At 37.2% G+C, this 14,920-nt stretch overlaps 2 protein-coding genes across 2 annotated transcripts in view; one reads left to right on the top strand and one right to left on the bottom strand.

Annotated features, from left to right (window-relative positions):
- LOC5579827 overlaps positions 1–9,673 on the bottom strand; it is a 37,609-nt gene extending 27,936 nt beyond the window's left edge. Inside the window, exon 1 of the mRNA XM_001651008.2 lies at positions 9,391–9,673. The gene's annotated coding sequence lies outside the window, so the exon portion shown is untranslated. The remainder of the gene's footprint in view (positions 1–9,390) is intronic.
- Positions 9,674–9,790: 117 nt separating this feature from the next.
- LOC110674735 (paired box protein Pax-6-like) lies at positions 9,791–11,517 on the top strand. Its single transcript, XM_021838870.1, has 5 exons — positions 9,791–9,904; positions 10,127–10,579; positions 10,642–10,864; positions 10,931–11,071; positions 11,186–11,517. The coding sequence occupies exons 2-5, from the start codon at positions 10,139–10,141 to the stop codon at positions 11,287–11,289; spliced, it is 909 nt and encodes a 302-aa protein (XP_021694562.1). The 5' UTR covers positions 9,791–9,904; positions 10,127–10,138; the 3' UTR covers positions 11,290–11,517.
- Positions 11,518–14,920: the final 3,403 nt, after the last annotated feature.

The following is a 14,920-nucleotide window of genomic DNA, read 5'->3' as shown; positions in this document are numbered from 1 at the left end:
TTGCAAAAATAGTATTGAATTCTTTATTTTGAGTCAATCAAATAAATACAGTAATCATACTTGCATCTTTTAAAGACACCAACACATAAATGCTTCAAGTGGACAATTTTGTCCCTTGAAAGAAGAAGCACCACTTCAGATAAAGGACCAGCATGCAACGCCCTGTGACACAATCGGAACAAACGCTCCTCATGAAAAGTTTTCAGGGGTGAAGTGGGAATCGTAGTAACACTCCTCAGCACAATGCATGACGACACTAACCGCACGGCCTTGAATTCCAAAAACCAGTTCAAGTTCAAAAGTTCTCGACATTGAATGTTCAAATGACAGTATTTTCATCGCCTGGCTATAATCTGCTTCAATGTCGTTGAAAAACGGTTTTCTTTAAACGAGCCTTATCATTATTTATATCCGAAATTTTGAAACATTTTCTCAGATAATGAGAACGTTTCAAATTTAATTTATTCGGCGCCCCTGAAGAAGTGCTACGGCGCACCAGGGCGCCGCGGCGCACAGTTTGGGAAGTACTGATATAGGGTTATGTATGCATCCTCCAACCCCTCTACAACTTGAGCCCCAGTACACGCAGGCGTCAAAAAGTACGCACCATCCGAAATCCATCGTTAGTTTAGTACCAAACACGAGGAGACATCAGCGATCCAGTTACCGGCCAACGGTCAGCCACAGATCAATCGCAGGGATCAGCAGTTCGTCGCCTGCCAAGGAACAAAGGCCAGTCGACGCCACTTGACCGATCCCGCTGAGGTAGCAGTTTCCAGCCCAAGTGACAGGCTTAGCGATAGGTAAATTCAAGCAGGACAGTTCAGTTCAATTTGTTAGTTAGGAGCGACAAGTCGCAGTGTAGTGTAGTTTGTAAACCAAATTAACAAGTCAATGAATAAATAGTAAGAGACTTAGTGTTTTTTTTAAAGTCTTTGATGACGTTCAACACATAAGTATATGTATTTAAGTAATATTTCCAATTACGAGTTCAAAAATAATAAAGATTCGATTAAGTGAAATTTTTGACGAAAAATTATAAACGATTAAACAAAAACTTGTTTATCTTGCCTAAATTTACAATTATACTGAAGATATGATAAAGCTATTTCTTAAATTTTGGGGCCTTCCTTAGCCGAGTGGTTAGAGTCCGTGGCTACAAAGCAAAGCCATGCTGAAGGTGTCTGAGTTCGATTCCCGGTCGGTCCAGGATTTTTTCGTAATGGAAATTTCCTTGACTTTCCTGGGCATGGAGTATAGGCCTTTTCATGTGACAGATCCGTCTATGCATTTGTTTACATCGGTGGAGGACCGGTGCTAACACGGGCCTGTCATTTTCATAGAAGAAATGTCAAAGTGCTACCCGAACAGCTGATTTGAGACGTCATTTGAATAGGCCTATAATCGTACCTGCCACACGATATACGATTGCGAAAATGGCAACTTTGGCAAAGAAAGCTCTCAGTTAACCTTTCGGTCGTCGCGCGAATTTTTGTAACGCGAGTAGTCGCGCGTTGTATTTTGTACAACACCCTTGGTTTTGCGAATATCTCAGGAGTCTGACCACTTAGATAGATGACGTCTTCGGCAAAATTGATCAGTAGCTCAAGGGCTATCATTATTTGAGCCATGAAATTCGGGATTTTGCCGCTAGGCGGCGCTAGTGAGCATGAAACTTTTGTCTCTCAGATCTCATGATCCTGACCACTTAGAAAGATGGCGTCTTCGGCAAAGTTGTTCGGTAACTCAAGGACTATCATTGTTTAAGCTAGTTGATTCAAAATGTTAACTTAGTAGAAATATGCTATGTTTTGTAGATTAAGTATAGAATTGGAAATATAAATCACTTAGCAAGAAGAGAAAGTAATTAATGAAAATATAATTAAATAATAATAATCAGCCATTCCATGAAAAACCGATCTAGTGGGTCTCCGAATTCCGTGAAAATTTGCTATTTTGTTCCTTATCCGAAATAAGGATACACGTATTTTTGGATTTTTTGATTAGGGTGACCATTTCCGAAATAGGGTGACCAGAAAAATCGCGATTTTGCAAAATTTTTATTTCTAAAAAAATTATAACTTTTGAACCGTTCGACCGATTTTCAATCTTTTTGGACGAAATGAAGGCTAAAGATTTTGACTTTTGGGGAAAAATATAAAATTTCACAAAAATTGTGTTTTTTACATGAAAAAGCTCAATAGTTTCCGTTTTTTTGTGTTTTGAAGGCGTCGGGACCAAAGGGGCTATTGCTGCTCTCATTTTTTCTTAAAAGTTCAGAAAATTTTACGTAAACTGTCAAATTTTCAGCGATGTATGTTTTTTAGTTTTTGAGATATATTTTTTTGAAAATAAAAAATCAGTCATTTTTCATCGGCACACACTGTAGGTCTCAGCGCATTAGATTTGTAATGTTTAAAAAAAATCATAATTTTTGAACAGCTCAACCGATTTCCAATCTTTTTTTATGGAATGGAAGCTTAAGGTCTCAACTTTTCAGAAAAAATAAAAAAAATAGAAAACTTTGAAAATTTTTTTTTTCACATAATATATAATATATGAAAATTTCTAAAAAAAACTAGAAATTTTTATATTTTTTCACGTTTAAACATATTTTTATAAGATTTTTCAATTTTGTCTGAATAGTTGAAATTTTAAGCTTTCATTCCATACAAACAGATTGAAAATCAGTTAAGCTGTTCAAAAGTTATAATTTTTTTAAACATTACAAATCTAATGCGCTGAGACCTACAGTGTGTGCCGATGAAAAATGACTGATTTTTTATTTTCAAAAAAATATATATCAAAATCTAAAAAACATGCATCGCTGAAAATTTGACAGTATACGTAAAATTTTCTGAACTTTCAAGAAAAAATGAGAACAGCGATAGCACCTTTGGTCCCGAGGCCTTCAAAACACGAAAAAACGGAAACTATTGAGCTTTTTCATGTAAAAAGCACAATTTTTGTGAAATTTTATATTTTTCCTGAAAAGTCAAAATCTTTAGCCTTCATTTCGTCCAAAAAGATTGAAAATCGGTCGAACGGTTCAAAAGTTATAATTTTTTTAGAAATAAAAATTTTGCAAAATCGCGATTTTTCTGGTCACCCTATTTCGGAAATGGTCCACCAAACAGTTCGAAGACTTATTAAAAACATAAAGGTTTCCTAGCGTTTCCGAAGAAATTTCAGGGGGTTTTTAAGTAATTTCGATAGTTTTCCAGGAGTTTCCACATAATGTCAAAGATTCTAAAAGCAAAGGTTTTCTAAGCTTTTCGTATTAATTTCAAAAAGGATTCCAAATGCTTTTCAGAGTTATCAACAGGTTCCCGATCAGTGAATTACAAACGATTGAAACCGATTTTCGTTCAAAGTTAGCATCAATATTTTCCAACAAACCACGATGAGTTGCAGTGACAATTGCATTCACTGGAATTGTTTAAAATATCGTCAAAAATTGAAAGTTGACTGTTGGATGATTGAAATACGATATTGTTGTAATCCACCGGTCGGATTGTCAATGAGTTCTCAGAGGTTTCCTGATTACCGCAAGAGGAGTCTATATTTGAGGTACCCAAATGATACACAGGTTTCAGAAACTAAAAAATCCTAAGATCACAAAAACTCTCTGGGTGTTTCCGGAAGTACCTGGTGATTTCTAAAAGGCCCAACTTGTTTAAACGGGGTCCCGGAAGTTTCAATGGTGCCTCTATAATTTTCCAGGAGTTCGGAAGATTTGAAGGATTCTTCAAATTGTTTGCAGAACTTCTACTCTGGAAGCATTTCTAGTAACTCCACATAGAGTATTTAAGCATTAGTCGAATGGCTTCCAGGCTGGCTTATTGGTTCTCAAGGGGTTCACAGTGAATTCGAAACCCTTGGTAAATTCGCAAAACTTCTTGAAAATCTTTACAAACCTCCTTTGAAACCACTTCAATTGTCTTGGCAACGCCTTGAGTACTTCTGGAAATCTTAAAACCCTCTTAAGAAAGAAGCATTTACATTGCTTCATTCCCTACTTACCGCATGATGTAAGTGTCCATGTAAACGAAATATTACTAGAATGTGAATCGAAAAAATTTTGTACAGTAGTATGAACCTAAAGAGTAATTTCTCAAAACTGAAACGGTAATGATTGTATTTGGTCCATTTTTCCTACACAAAATTCACAATGCAACATCGCTTAAGTATTTGAACGATTGTTACTAATCCTTACTATCCAATACATGAGAAGGAATGATTTTGAACTTCTCATTTTTTTTTTTACTTTCGTTCAGCGATGGGCTGCTGAGCAGAGGTTCACAGGAGGTTACCAAGGATTTATACGAAGTATATATTAAGTTTCAAAACCCTCCTTAAAACCACCACAGGAACCGATTGGAACGTAAAGCCGATGCTTGCAAGCCGCTGGAAAATTTTAAAGCATTTAAGCAATTCTTAAGAAGTTCTCAGGAGCTCTTGAAAATCTATTGAAACCCCTTGAAGAGCTGTCTATAAAATACTTGGTCATTTTTTCTTTAATTTCAGAACCCTCCTCCCACTTCACTCATGGTCATAATGCAAAAATATACTGTGATTTATGACCAGATCAACAAACGCCCTCCCCCTTTAATTTATTTATTTATTGTCGTCAGTCATGTTTATTACCACGTAGTATATGGATGACCAGAAACACTTCTATAACAACCTAAAGGAACCTCATATTAAAAACCCTTTTGGAAATTTCTGGCACATCAAAATCCCCAAAAACCTTCTTTTGGAATTTCCTAGGAATCTCTTGAGAGTCCCATGCAAACCTTTTGAAATTTCCTGTGTATCTCTTAGGAGCAAATGGCAATACTTGTTGTTAAAACTATCTAACAAATAAATAAAGCAAATAAATAATTGGTAATTATCGAGTTGTCAGATCGAGGTCGATTCTGAAATTAAGTTTTTTATTACACCTAAACCTAAAAGTTTTCTTCAGACGACATTAATGTTTCATAATTAGTCTCCCTTTCAGTTCGTTTTTATATCCAACATTGAAAACATTTTCCCGCGTGAATGGTACGTAATTGGCATCCCTAGAAATGCTATTCAGTCAAAGATTTCAATTGTAGGGATGATGTCTGATACGCATAATTGAATCGCAAGATTAGATTTTTGAAAAAGTTTATTTAAAAAAAGCTCGTCAGCAAATCTGTTTATGTTTACTTTCTTACAGCAAACAAAAGCAATGTTGGAACATTTTTTAAGGCAAACGAAGATTTTATCAGGATTGCACTATTAAACAGACAATTCTCGTGGAACATTACTAAAGGACCTATGTACAAATGAGAGATTCTCTCCTCTCTCGTTCTCTTTCGATTATAACAGTGGAATACTAAAGATTTTGGGAAGCTTTTCACTATAGATCGAAAGTCAATTTCCTTGACTAGCGTTTCATACAAAAAACGCAACAGAAGAGGTTAATGTGACCCAGTTATTAATAAAAGAGAAAGTAAACAAAGAGAGCCTCTTAATGTTAGATAGGTCCTTTAGTAATGTTCCGTGAGAATTATGTCGTTTTCGTTTTTAAGGAACTGGGTCGGTGACCAATACATAAACAAACCAACGTCTAGCAAATTGTGGTTCTGTCGAACCTGAACCAAGTTGGGGTTGAAACTGTGATTCAGAACAGGTTGCGCCAGTTCCAAACTAGGTTCAAAAACGAATTCTACACTAGATAAGTCTATTGCACGGAGCCGTCAAAACGGCTGATTCCTACCAGAAAGCGAGCCCATTTGTGACAGGCATTAGTCTTTGTGAAAATCTGGAGAGTGAATCTCCGTGCTTGACGAGACATACGAATACAAACATCGTCAATTATCATAGAAATCTCTCTACTAATAATTGTGAACATGCTTGTAGAACAACACGAAGTTTAGAAGCTGGTTCTGTTCCAGTTGAAATGTGATGACAGAAATAATTACAATAAGACTGAATCCTAAATTTCAATTCTATCGAATAACTATCATGGTGACACCCCTATACATGAAGCAACATGATTATTTTTGCTATTGGCTTTTCCAGGGCTGCCGAATGTTCCCATCAGAGGAGAATAAAATGTATTGAATTGAGGAACGAATTGATTTGTATGCATTTGGAATATTAAATGCAAACAATCTATTTGGCATAAACATTTACCCTTCTACCGGCATCTTCACTTTTATACGACAAAACAATATTCAAACAACGATAACTTTTTTTGTTTTAGATATTTTTTCAGGTCTGGATCATTGGTCATATAGTTTTGAAGATATTCAGATGTTCCTTGGGGGATCGACGTTCCTCATATCAAATTTCTTTGACAAATGGCGGTCAGTCAATTTATCAAAAAACTAAAATGTAAGCTAAACAATGTTATAAGGAGGTCCTCTGAAAACCATACAAATCGGTTAAGTTGTCTTCAAGAAATCTTGAAATTCTTCTTCTTTCTGGCGTTACGTCCTCACTGGAACAGAGCCTGCTTCTCAGCTTAGTGTTCTTATGAGCACTTCCACAGTTATTAACTGAGAGCTTACTATGCCAATGACCATTTTTGCATACGTATATCGTGTGGCAGGTACGATGATACTCTATGCCCTGGGAAGTCGAGAAAATTTCCAACCCGAAAATATCCTCGACCGGTGGGATTCGAACCCACGACCCTCAGCTTGGTCTTGCTGAATAGCTGCGCGTTTACCACTTCGGCTACCTGGGCCCCAAATCTTAAAATTACAAAATGATATTTTTTGAGGTTTTCAAGTATTTAATGCGGCTAGATTGGTATCAGAAACAAAAATGTTCATTATTAAAAAAAACGGTTGCACCATTTTGCTTCATTTTTTCACAACAGACTCTCATCGAAGTACTGTTTTGAACAGCGAATATCCGATCATGAGAAAAATTCTGTAGTCTGATATATTTACGTGATTTATGGCAAAACGTCGGTCCCCCAAGAAATTACTAAATATCTCCGAAACAAGATGCCCAATGAACAATATCGACACAGATTCGCAAAATAGAAGAGTTTTTCGAGGGCTTGTGGAAAAATTCTACAAAAATAAGTTACCGTTGTTTGAATATTTCTTTGTGGTTAAAAAATGAAGCTGGGGTTAAAGATCTTGATTTTCCAATTGAAACTGTGTAAAATTTAGACACGATCGGCTTCGTCTACGGTGCATCACTATTGAAGTTTGTAAGGGTATGAAAAAAAACGTTTTGTATTTAAGAGTGTCCATTTTTTTGTAAACCTTCAAAACTCTATAGCATTCTTTATAATGTGCCTAACAACTTTCCCAAAGAAGCTAAGGTGCTAACATGTCTCTAAAAATGTGACAACCATTCACAGCCAACACTGCAGTGTCCAAGAAAGTAAATTTTCAATTTAAGAGTTATTCAAAAACCAAGCAACGGTCAATGAATAACTATGGTTTCTTCAGATGCTCATCAGTGTTTGCAACACAAGTGTTTTATCATGTGGCCTACAACCTAAAACTTCATTTTAGATTTATTTTAGCGGCTTAATCGCTTCAACAAAGATGTTTGACACATTCTGAACCATATTTGAATGAGATTTGTGATTTGTTTTCAATAGAATTTTGTGTGATTTAAATATCAAATATCTTAAATATCAAAAGTACAATAAAGCATGAAATAAAATCTAATACAAATTTCAATCGTGAAGCGCACACTGTAGACAAAACCAATCGTGCTTAAATTCAGCACAGTTGTTTGGGATCCTAAATGGATCCGGAAAAACATTGAACTGAACAAATTAAGATCTTCGACCGAAGAAATTCTAACCTCCTAGTCTTGCTGAATAGTTGCATCAATTTCTTAAGTTTTACATGATTCCTGATATTTGTATGCCTTTTTTCAGTGTAGACTTTCGATTTTTCTATATATAACAAATAAATATTTCTTTAAAAAAAACAACATCTTAGAAGTAGGTGGTAGCAGCTTAGTACAGTTAGCTCTCCATAACTCGGTAACCATGGATCAAAGGGACCATCGAGTTATAGAACACAAAGTTTAACAAAATTATGTTGAAGGGCCGTCGAGGTTGCCCTGGTAACTAAGCTTTACTATAATGCTATAACACTTGAAATACCAAGTTATGGATTGTTGACTGTAGTTGACTGTAGTTAAACTGAAATAGTTCGTTATCAGAAGAATATGTACTAATTTAAAATGTACTAAAATTTAAAATTAACCTAGAAATGGTGTAACATAAAATCAATTATTTTGAAATTTTCAAAAATATTTTGGGAACATGGGTATTTTTAATGAAAACTATCTACTTCTATTATCCTAAATTGAACTCAATTTAAGACATTAAAAGGTTCCTTTATCCGATTTGGAGCAAAAAATAAAGAGTTTAAATAAAAAATTAGTATTGTAAATAATTATAAAACTAATACAAATTTACAATTCACTGGAATGTGACTTTTGATAAGTAATATGTATATTTTTGGGTATTTTCATAACTGAAATTTGGCTCCAATTGAAACTAAATTTCCAAAATTTAGTGGTCGAGATATATTAAACAAAATTCGAAAAAATTTAAACAATTTTGCCACATTTTTCGCATCATTTGGCAATGATCACTGAATGTGACAAGTTCCAAATCCAATCATCCAAATTGAACAGCAATTTCACGCCTACTCCGTGAGCACCTTCACTGTCACTGTACGCATCCTCCTCTCTATCTCTGCCTCTCTCGCACACACATCTTCCTCAATGGTCATTGTCATGGCAGCATCACAATGCGTACCATTCTTCTGGGATGCTGCGATGGAGCGCAAAAATCAATACTAGACCAGCCGGATGGTCCTGCACAATCATTGTTACCCAAATCCGCCATTGTTGGGTTACACTTAATTTTGCCAGAATTGTTTAATTAATATAGCATAGAATCGTCATAGAATACAATGTGTCATTTTGATTCGGATATGAAAGGTAGAAATTGTCTGTGGGGCCGGAATGTATAGCAATAGTGTATATACGAGAATTGATAGTATCGATTTGTTTTAATTCAAAACTACAGGCTAGTATTTTCAGAATCGCAACGAAACTATATTTCTTTCTTTTCTCGAGTTCTTTATGGAATCGGTCGAATTTACATTTGCACGCTCACATTCGACCGAATTGATAAACATTGTTTGAACTAAATAGAAACTAAATCTAATTGCAAATAATTTCCGCCCTTCTCGATTTTCATTTCGTTCGCACTGCAATCCAAGCAAACCGAGAAGAGTGCGATGATGGCTTCTTCTTGATTTGCTGCTTGGCTTGCTGCGCGTTTCGACCGTCCTCAAGAGTAGGGAGAAAATTTTTCACGTCCATTGGGACCGTGATTTTGCAATCGCAAATATCCACTAAACCTGCCTTGGAATCCACTATTTTCTATGCACTTTGGTTGCTGCGGGTCCGCATCTACGATTTGCACCACTTTTCCGTTCACTAGCACCGATTCTGCACTGGGGTTTTGTCCGGATAAAAACCTTTTCTACTTCTCAACTCGGGACAGCTTCCGTCTTTCTGGCTTGTCGCCTCGCAACTCGATTCGGTTTGACTGGAGAAAAAATTTCACTTGCTCTTCTTCGGTCGTCCGTCGCCCTTTTCTTTGTGGTATCTTCTTTCGATGGCCATTTCGTGGAATGAGCAGGGGTGTTCGATCGCAGCATGCCATACAAAACACTGTGGGTGGAAGCGGGATGGATGGAGAGTGGGGGCGAGATGGAAGCAATGCAAACTGTCACAAAAGCAGTGAGCATGTGCCATGCGTTACACATGCGCTGGCCTACTGTGATCGTGGGAGGTGGAGAAGCGCGCTTGCAAACATTTCGCTTGTGGTACTCCTGGAGGTAGGCAGCACATTCGCAGCTCGCTTTTGCACAAGGTAGGTTGCACGTGGTTTGAATAAATTTATTCAAGTAATTTTCAAAATTTCACTTGAAATTGCATTGATTTCCGATACAAATCGTTTGCAAAATTGATCGGCTCATGATTGCATGTGATTTTTCAAACTGTACATCAACTATTTCTGCCTTTCTTGAAAAATCGATTTGTTCGTTCAACCGTTAATAATTTGAAAATTTTCTGTCGCGTGTCTATTGCGTAGAATCTAAAAGAGATGTTGTGCGAATCATACGTTCTTTCGCAGCAAACAATGCAAATCCAGAGCAACATCCAGAGCGTTAATTCTATCTTCGGTTGCAACGCGTCCGGCCACAGCGGCATTAACCAGCTGGGGGGTGTCTACGTCAATGGGCGTCCCCTGCCGGACTCGACGCGCCAGAAGATTGTCGAACTGGCCCATTCCGGAGCTAGGCCGTGCGATATCTCACGCATTCTCCAGGTTTCCAATGGGTGCGTCAGCAAGATTCTTGGCCGATACTACGAAACGGGCTCCATCAAGCCGAGGGCTATCGGTGGGAGCAAACCCCGAGTTGCCACGGCCTCCGTAGTGTCCAAGATCTCCGACTACAAGGCTGAGTGCCCCAGTATCTTCGCCTGGGAGATTCGCGATAGACTATTGTCGGAGGGCGTTTGCAACAATGATAACATCCCGAGTGTAAGATCTAGATGTCTTCATATCTTAAGTCAATGCTAACTAGATTGTCTTACTCTTTGCAGGTCTCATCAATCAACCGGGTGCTTCGCAATCTAGCGTCTAATAAGGAAACTTCTACCCCAAGCAATGATACGGTTTATGAAAAGATCAAACTATTTAACAATACAAGCGGCCACTGGACCTGGTGTCAGAACATCGGAGGAGGCCAATTTAACTTTTCATCGCACCCCATTTCTCATCTCTCGCTGAAGAGTCCAACAGATGCTGCTCAACAACCAAAACCAGGTAGGCCATGACTTCTAATAACTTGATTTGCTTCAATATAACTTATCATCGCCTACTACCATCTAGCAACCCACGGCTTGGAGGAAATGAGCGACAAGTACTCCTCGGAGGACGACGAAGACTCGGAGCTGCGGCTCAAACTCAAGCGCAAACTGCAGCGCAATCGCACTTCATTCACCAACGAACAGATTGAAAACTTGGAACGAGGTAACTATAGGCTATTTCGAGTCGGTCCTCAAGAGCGTGTTCTTGGACGCTTTGGACCATAAGGAGAATGGAACATTTTTTGTTTTAACTTACGGCTTGCCCTCTTTCACCAAGCAGAATTCGAGCGGACCCACTATCCGGACGTGTTTGCGAGGGAACGGCTTTCGGAGCGGATCCAGCTGCCGGAAGCCAGGATACAGGTAACTATGCGGCGCTAACGGATCAGGTAAATGACAAATTTCTCAACTGTGATATTATGGCAAACTGGCAAATTTCTGCGTGTACATATTTTGGGGTGTTGTTAGATTTGGGGATGGGGATTCTTTTCGTATCTTCAACAGGTTGGAGAGACTCGTCAACTACTTCTGAGCGAGACTTTGAGGGCTGTGAAACCAAGGGCTCAATTATTACACTTACAGACAAATAAAATAAATTTGAAAAAAGAACTAAGTTAATGATTTGTTCAAAAGAAATTCGTATGATAAATGACATCTCTGTCAAAGTGGAAAACTGATGATTTTGGATTGAACGGTCAACAAACAATTTTCATTTGTTCATGTAAGTTCTCTCTGTTGCGGGAATTCACCCCACTGTGTTGCAAAAGTTGACGCGTTGTTTGGATCGCGCGCACAGCACACTTCTCGCGTTTAGTATCATACAGGCGTATCTGCAGCAGTGATCGATTTATCTTCGTTGATTTTCTCTTTGGATTAGTACACGAAGTTATTGAATTTAAAATAATAGTCGAAAACACTCGCCCGTCCAGTAATTCAAGCGTGTGCTAGAATAAGGGCGTAAGTCGCATGATCGATTTCTCTTCATCGATACTTCATTCTGTGAATAAAGGCGACAAGCCGCAAGTTTGGCAGCATTTTTTCGTCTTAGGACGCATTATCGCTGCCTAGCGATCTGAAATGAAAAATGCTAACAAACCCGCATCATGTCACTTCTATTCACAGAATATAGGATCGATGAAGAGAAATCGATCATGCGACTTGAACCCTTATTCAAGCACACGCTTGAATTAGCTAAAGAAAAAATCGATGAAGAGAAATCGATCATTGCAGTTACGTCCTTATGATACTGAAAGCGAGACTTAATCTCACACTGCTATGAGCCATTTTACGAGACGTTTCGGAACAGCTGATCGCCGCAACGGCGTCAACTGACAGGAGACCTGGGATTAAATCCAGCGTGATTTTCAACAACGCCTCATCTTACCAAACGGTGACATGGAGAAAATGACAAAAAAGAGATCCAAAAATGTTCGTTACTGCAACATTACACCTAGTCATTGTATCAGCTACCTCTTTGTTACCCATATTGCACATAAAAAGGCACTTTTATGATCAGAAATATTTTTTCTTAATTTAAGTTTTCGCCTGTATGAAAGCTACGCTAGAAATGCGCATCAACCATCAACCATCATCATCGCGAAAACTGACGACGGTGATTGAAAAATCTCAGGTCTCCTGTCATTTGACCTGCTTCGTAAAATGGCTCATTGCCCATTGCACGGTGACGTCATCATAAAATCTCTCTCTTTCCCTCCTTTGGGAAATCTGAAAACAATGGTGCTAGTACCTGTCAAAGTTGACAGGTACTGGCACCATTGTTTTCAAGTTTTTTTGAAGAGCGAAAGAGAGAGAATTTCGCCGTGAAATGCCAGATACCTTTCTGATTCATATTCATTAAGGCTTAAGACTCACAATGACTTTGAACGCATTTAATGAGCATGAATCAGTCGAAATTTGTAGAAGTTTCTATCTTATAGTAAAATCTAACTGTAAACTATTGAGTATGAAGATAAAGTCTTAGTTTTATCACGTTTTACTATAATTTTAAGTCTAAAGTATGGAACAGCATTTTGCGTCAAAAGCCGAAAATATCGCAAATGAATTTATCGGAGCTAGTTCTTACAATTTTTAACTACAGAATCGTTACAACTCCTCACCACCGCTTAGGCATTAAACCTAAACATATGGATGAACGTGGTTTACGGCCTAAACGGAGGTGTAGAAATTGGCCCTTAGTTTCTTTCGGAAATCCTTCTGAATGATCCTGTGATTCTTCCAAAAATCTTCTTGGGGCTTTCTCTTAGATTATCCCGGAAATTCCTCTTAGATTTTTATGGAAATCCTTCCAAGTATCTTCCGTAAAATTTCCCTGGAATTCTGCCACAAATGTTTCTATTGTTGCTTTACAGAGAGATGGGATTCTTTAAAAATATCTGAGACTCTTCTGAATATCTGATGAAGATTTTTCCAAAAAATAACATTGTTTTTTTTTACAAAAATTTCTTTCGGGAATCCATTCGAAATTATTATATTGAACCCTCTGAAATTTTACAGTAAATCTTCCGTGGATGTCCCTGTGAATTTTTTTTATATCCCTCTTAGATTCTCTCAGGATTATCCGTCTGGAACTATAAAAATAATCCATTCTTTCACTGTCAGATTATTCCGTTCAAACTCTTAGGATTCTTCTTGGAATACTTCCGGAAATACTGTTGAAGTTTCCCAGATTTATATAAGGGATTTATTTAACAATCTTTTTTTTACGGAAATCCATCCAAAATTTAAAAAAAAATCTCTGGAATTCTTCCAAAAACTCCTCAGAAATTGTTTGGAAATCCTACTGACCCATTTCTAGAAATCCTTCTTCAATAGGGTCCTAAAGCCCTGTCTCAATTTTAGGACCAAACGCTTCAGTTTAGGGCAGAAACACATCTTTACTCAATTTTTAAATGACTTTCATTGGTTTAAGTACAAAAAACATTTTTCTATGTTTTTTGAGATTTTGTCACACCTTTTGGTTTAAACTCATATGTTGGGTATATTTTGTTTTCCGTATCCCTTCCGAAATGTCAGATAGGAACAACCCCAGTGTTTAAAGTATATGCCCTGTGGCATTTTTGTCGAAAAAGTGAATGTCAAACAAGATCACAAGTGTCAAGGTTCATATTTGGAACCATTTTTAAAATTGAAATTTAAAAATGTTACAGCCGCTATTTGAGCTGGAAAACTTGCTTAAGTAGTTACAATAACATGCTCTTTTGTATTATTAAATAAAAACAAGAATTCATTAAACATTTTAGGACCCAATTATAACGGTATTCCTGCTTTAGTTTTTATTCAGAAATTTTTCTGGGAGAATTTTGAAATTCCGTTTGAACTCTGATACAATCTCTCTGTGGTTCTTCTTTTTTTGTGATTTATCTGTTAATTTCCTTAGAAATATTCTAAATTCCTTGGTGGAATCTTCTGAAAATCCTTCTTGAATTTAAATAGATATACCTTAAGAAAACTTCCGGTTAGCTTTCTGGGACTCCTGAAAAGTACTACTGAGATTCTTTCAGAAATCGTTCTAATATTCTTATGAAAATTACTCTGAAATAGTTCCGGAAATGCCGTTTGAAGTTCTCGCGTAAATCTTTCTAGAGTTCTTTCGGACATCGCTTTGAAATTATTCCGGAAAATTTTCAGGAATTCCTCCGGATGTCTTAGTGAATTCTTCCTATAACCATGGGAATTTCCTGAAAATCTTTCAGGGATTCTTCCGAAATAACTCCTGGGATTCTCTTACATAAAAAAAATCCATTTGTAATTCTTCCAAAAATTCTCATGGAACTCTTTCAGATTTTTAGTGAAATCCTTAAGTAATTCTGCCAGAAATCCTCCCAAATTTCATTTAGTAATCTTTCTGCGACTGTTTCACAAATCATCCCAGGATTCTTCCGGAAATTCTACTACAATCCCAAAAAAAATCCAAGAAGGCTATTCAGAAAAAATCCAGAAAGATATTCGGAAGAGGTCTAGAATTATTTGCTGAAGAATCTTAATGGTATTT

Source organism: Aedes aegypti, chromosome 1 (assembly GCF_002204515.2).
Source record: "Aedes aegypti strain LVP_AGWG chromosome 1, AaegL5.0 Primary Assembly, whole genome shotgun sequence".
Lineage (NCBI taxonomy): Eukaryota > Metazoa > Arthropoda > Insecta > Diptera > Culicidae > Aedes > Aedes aegypti.
This window is presented reverse-complemented; position numbering and strand designations above follow the sequence as displayed.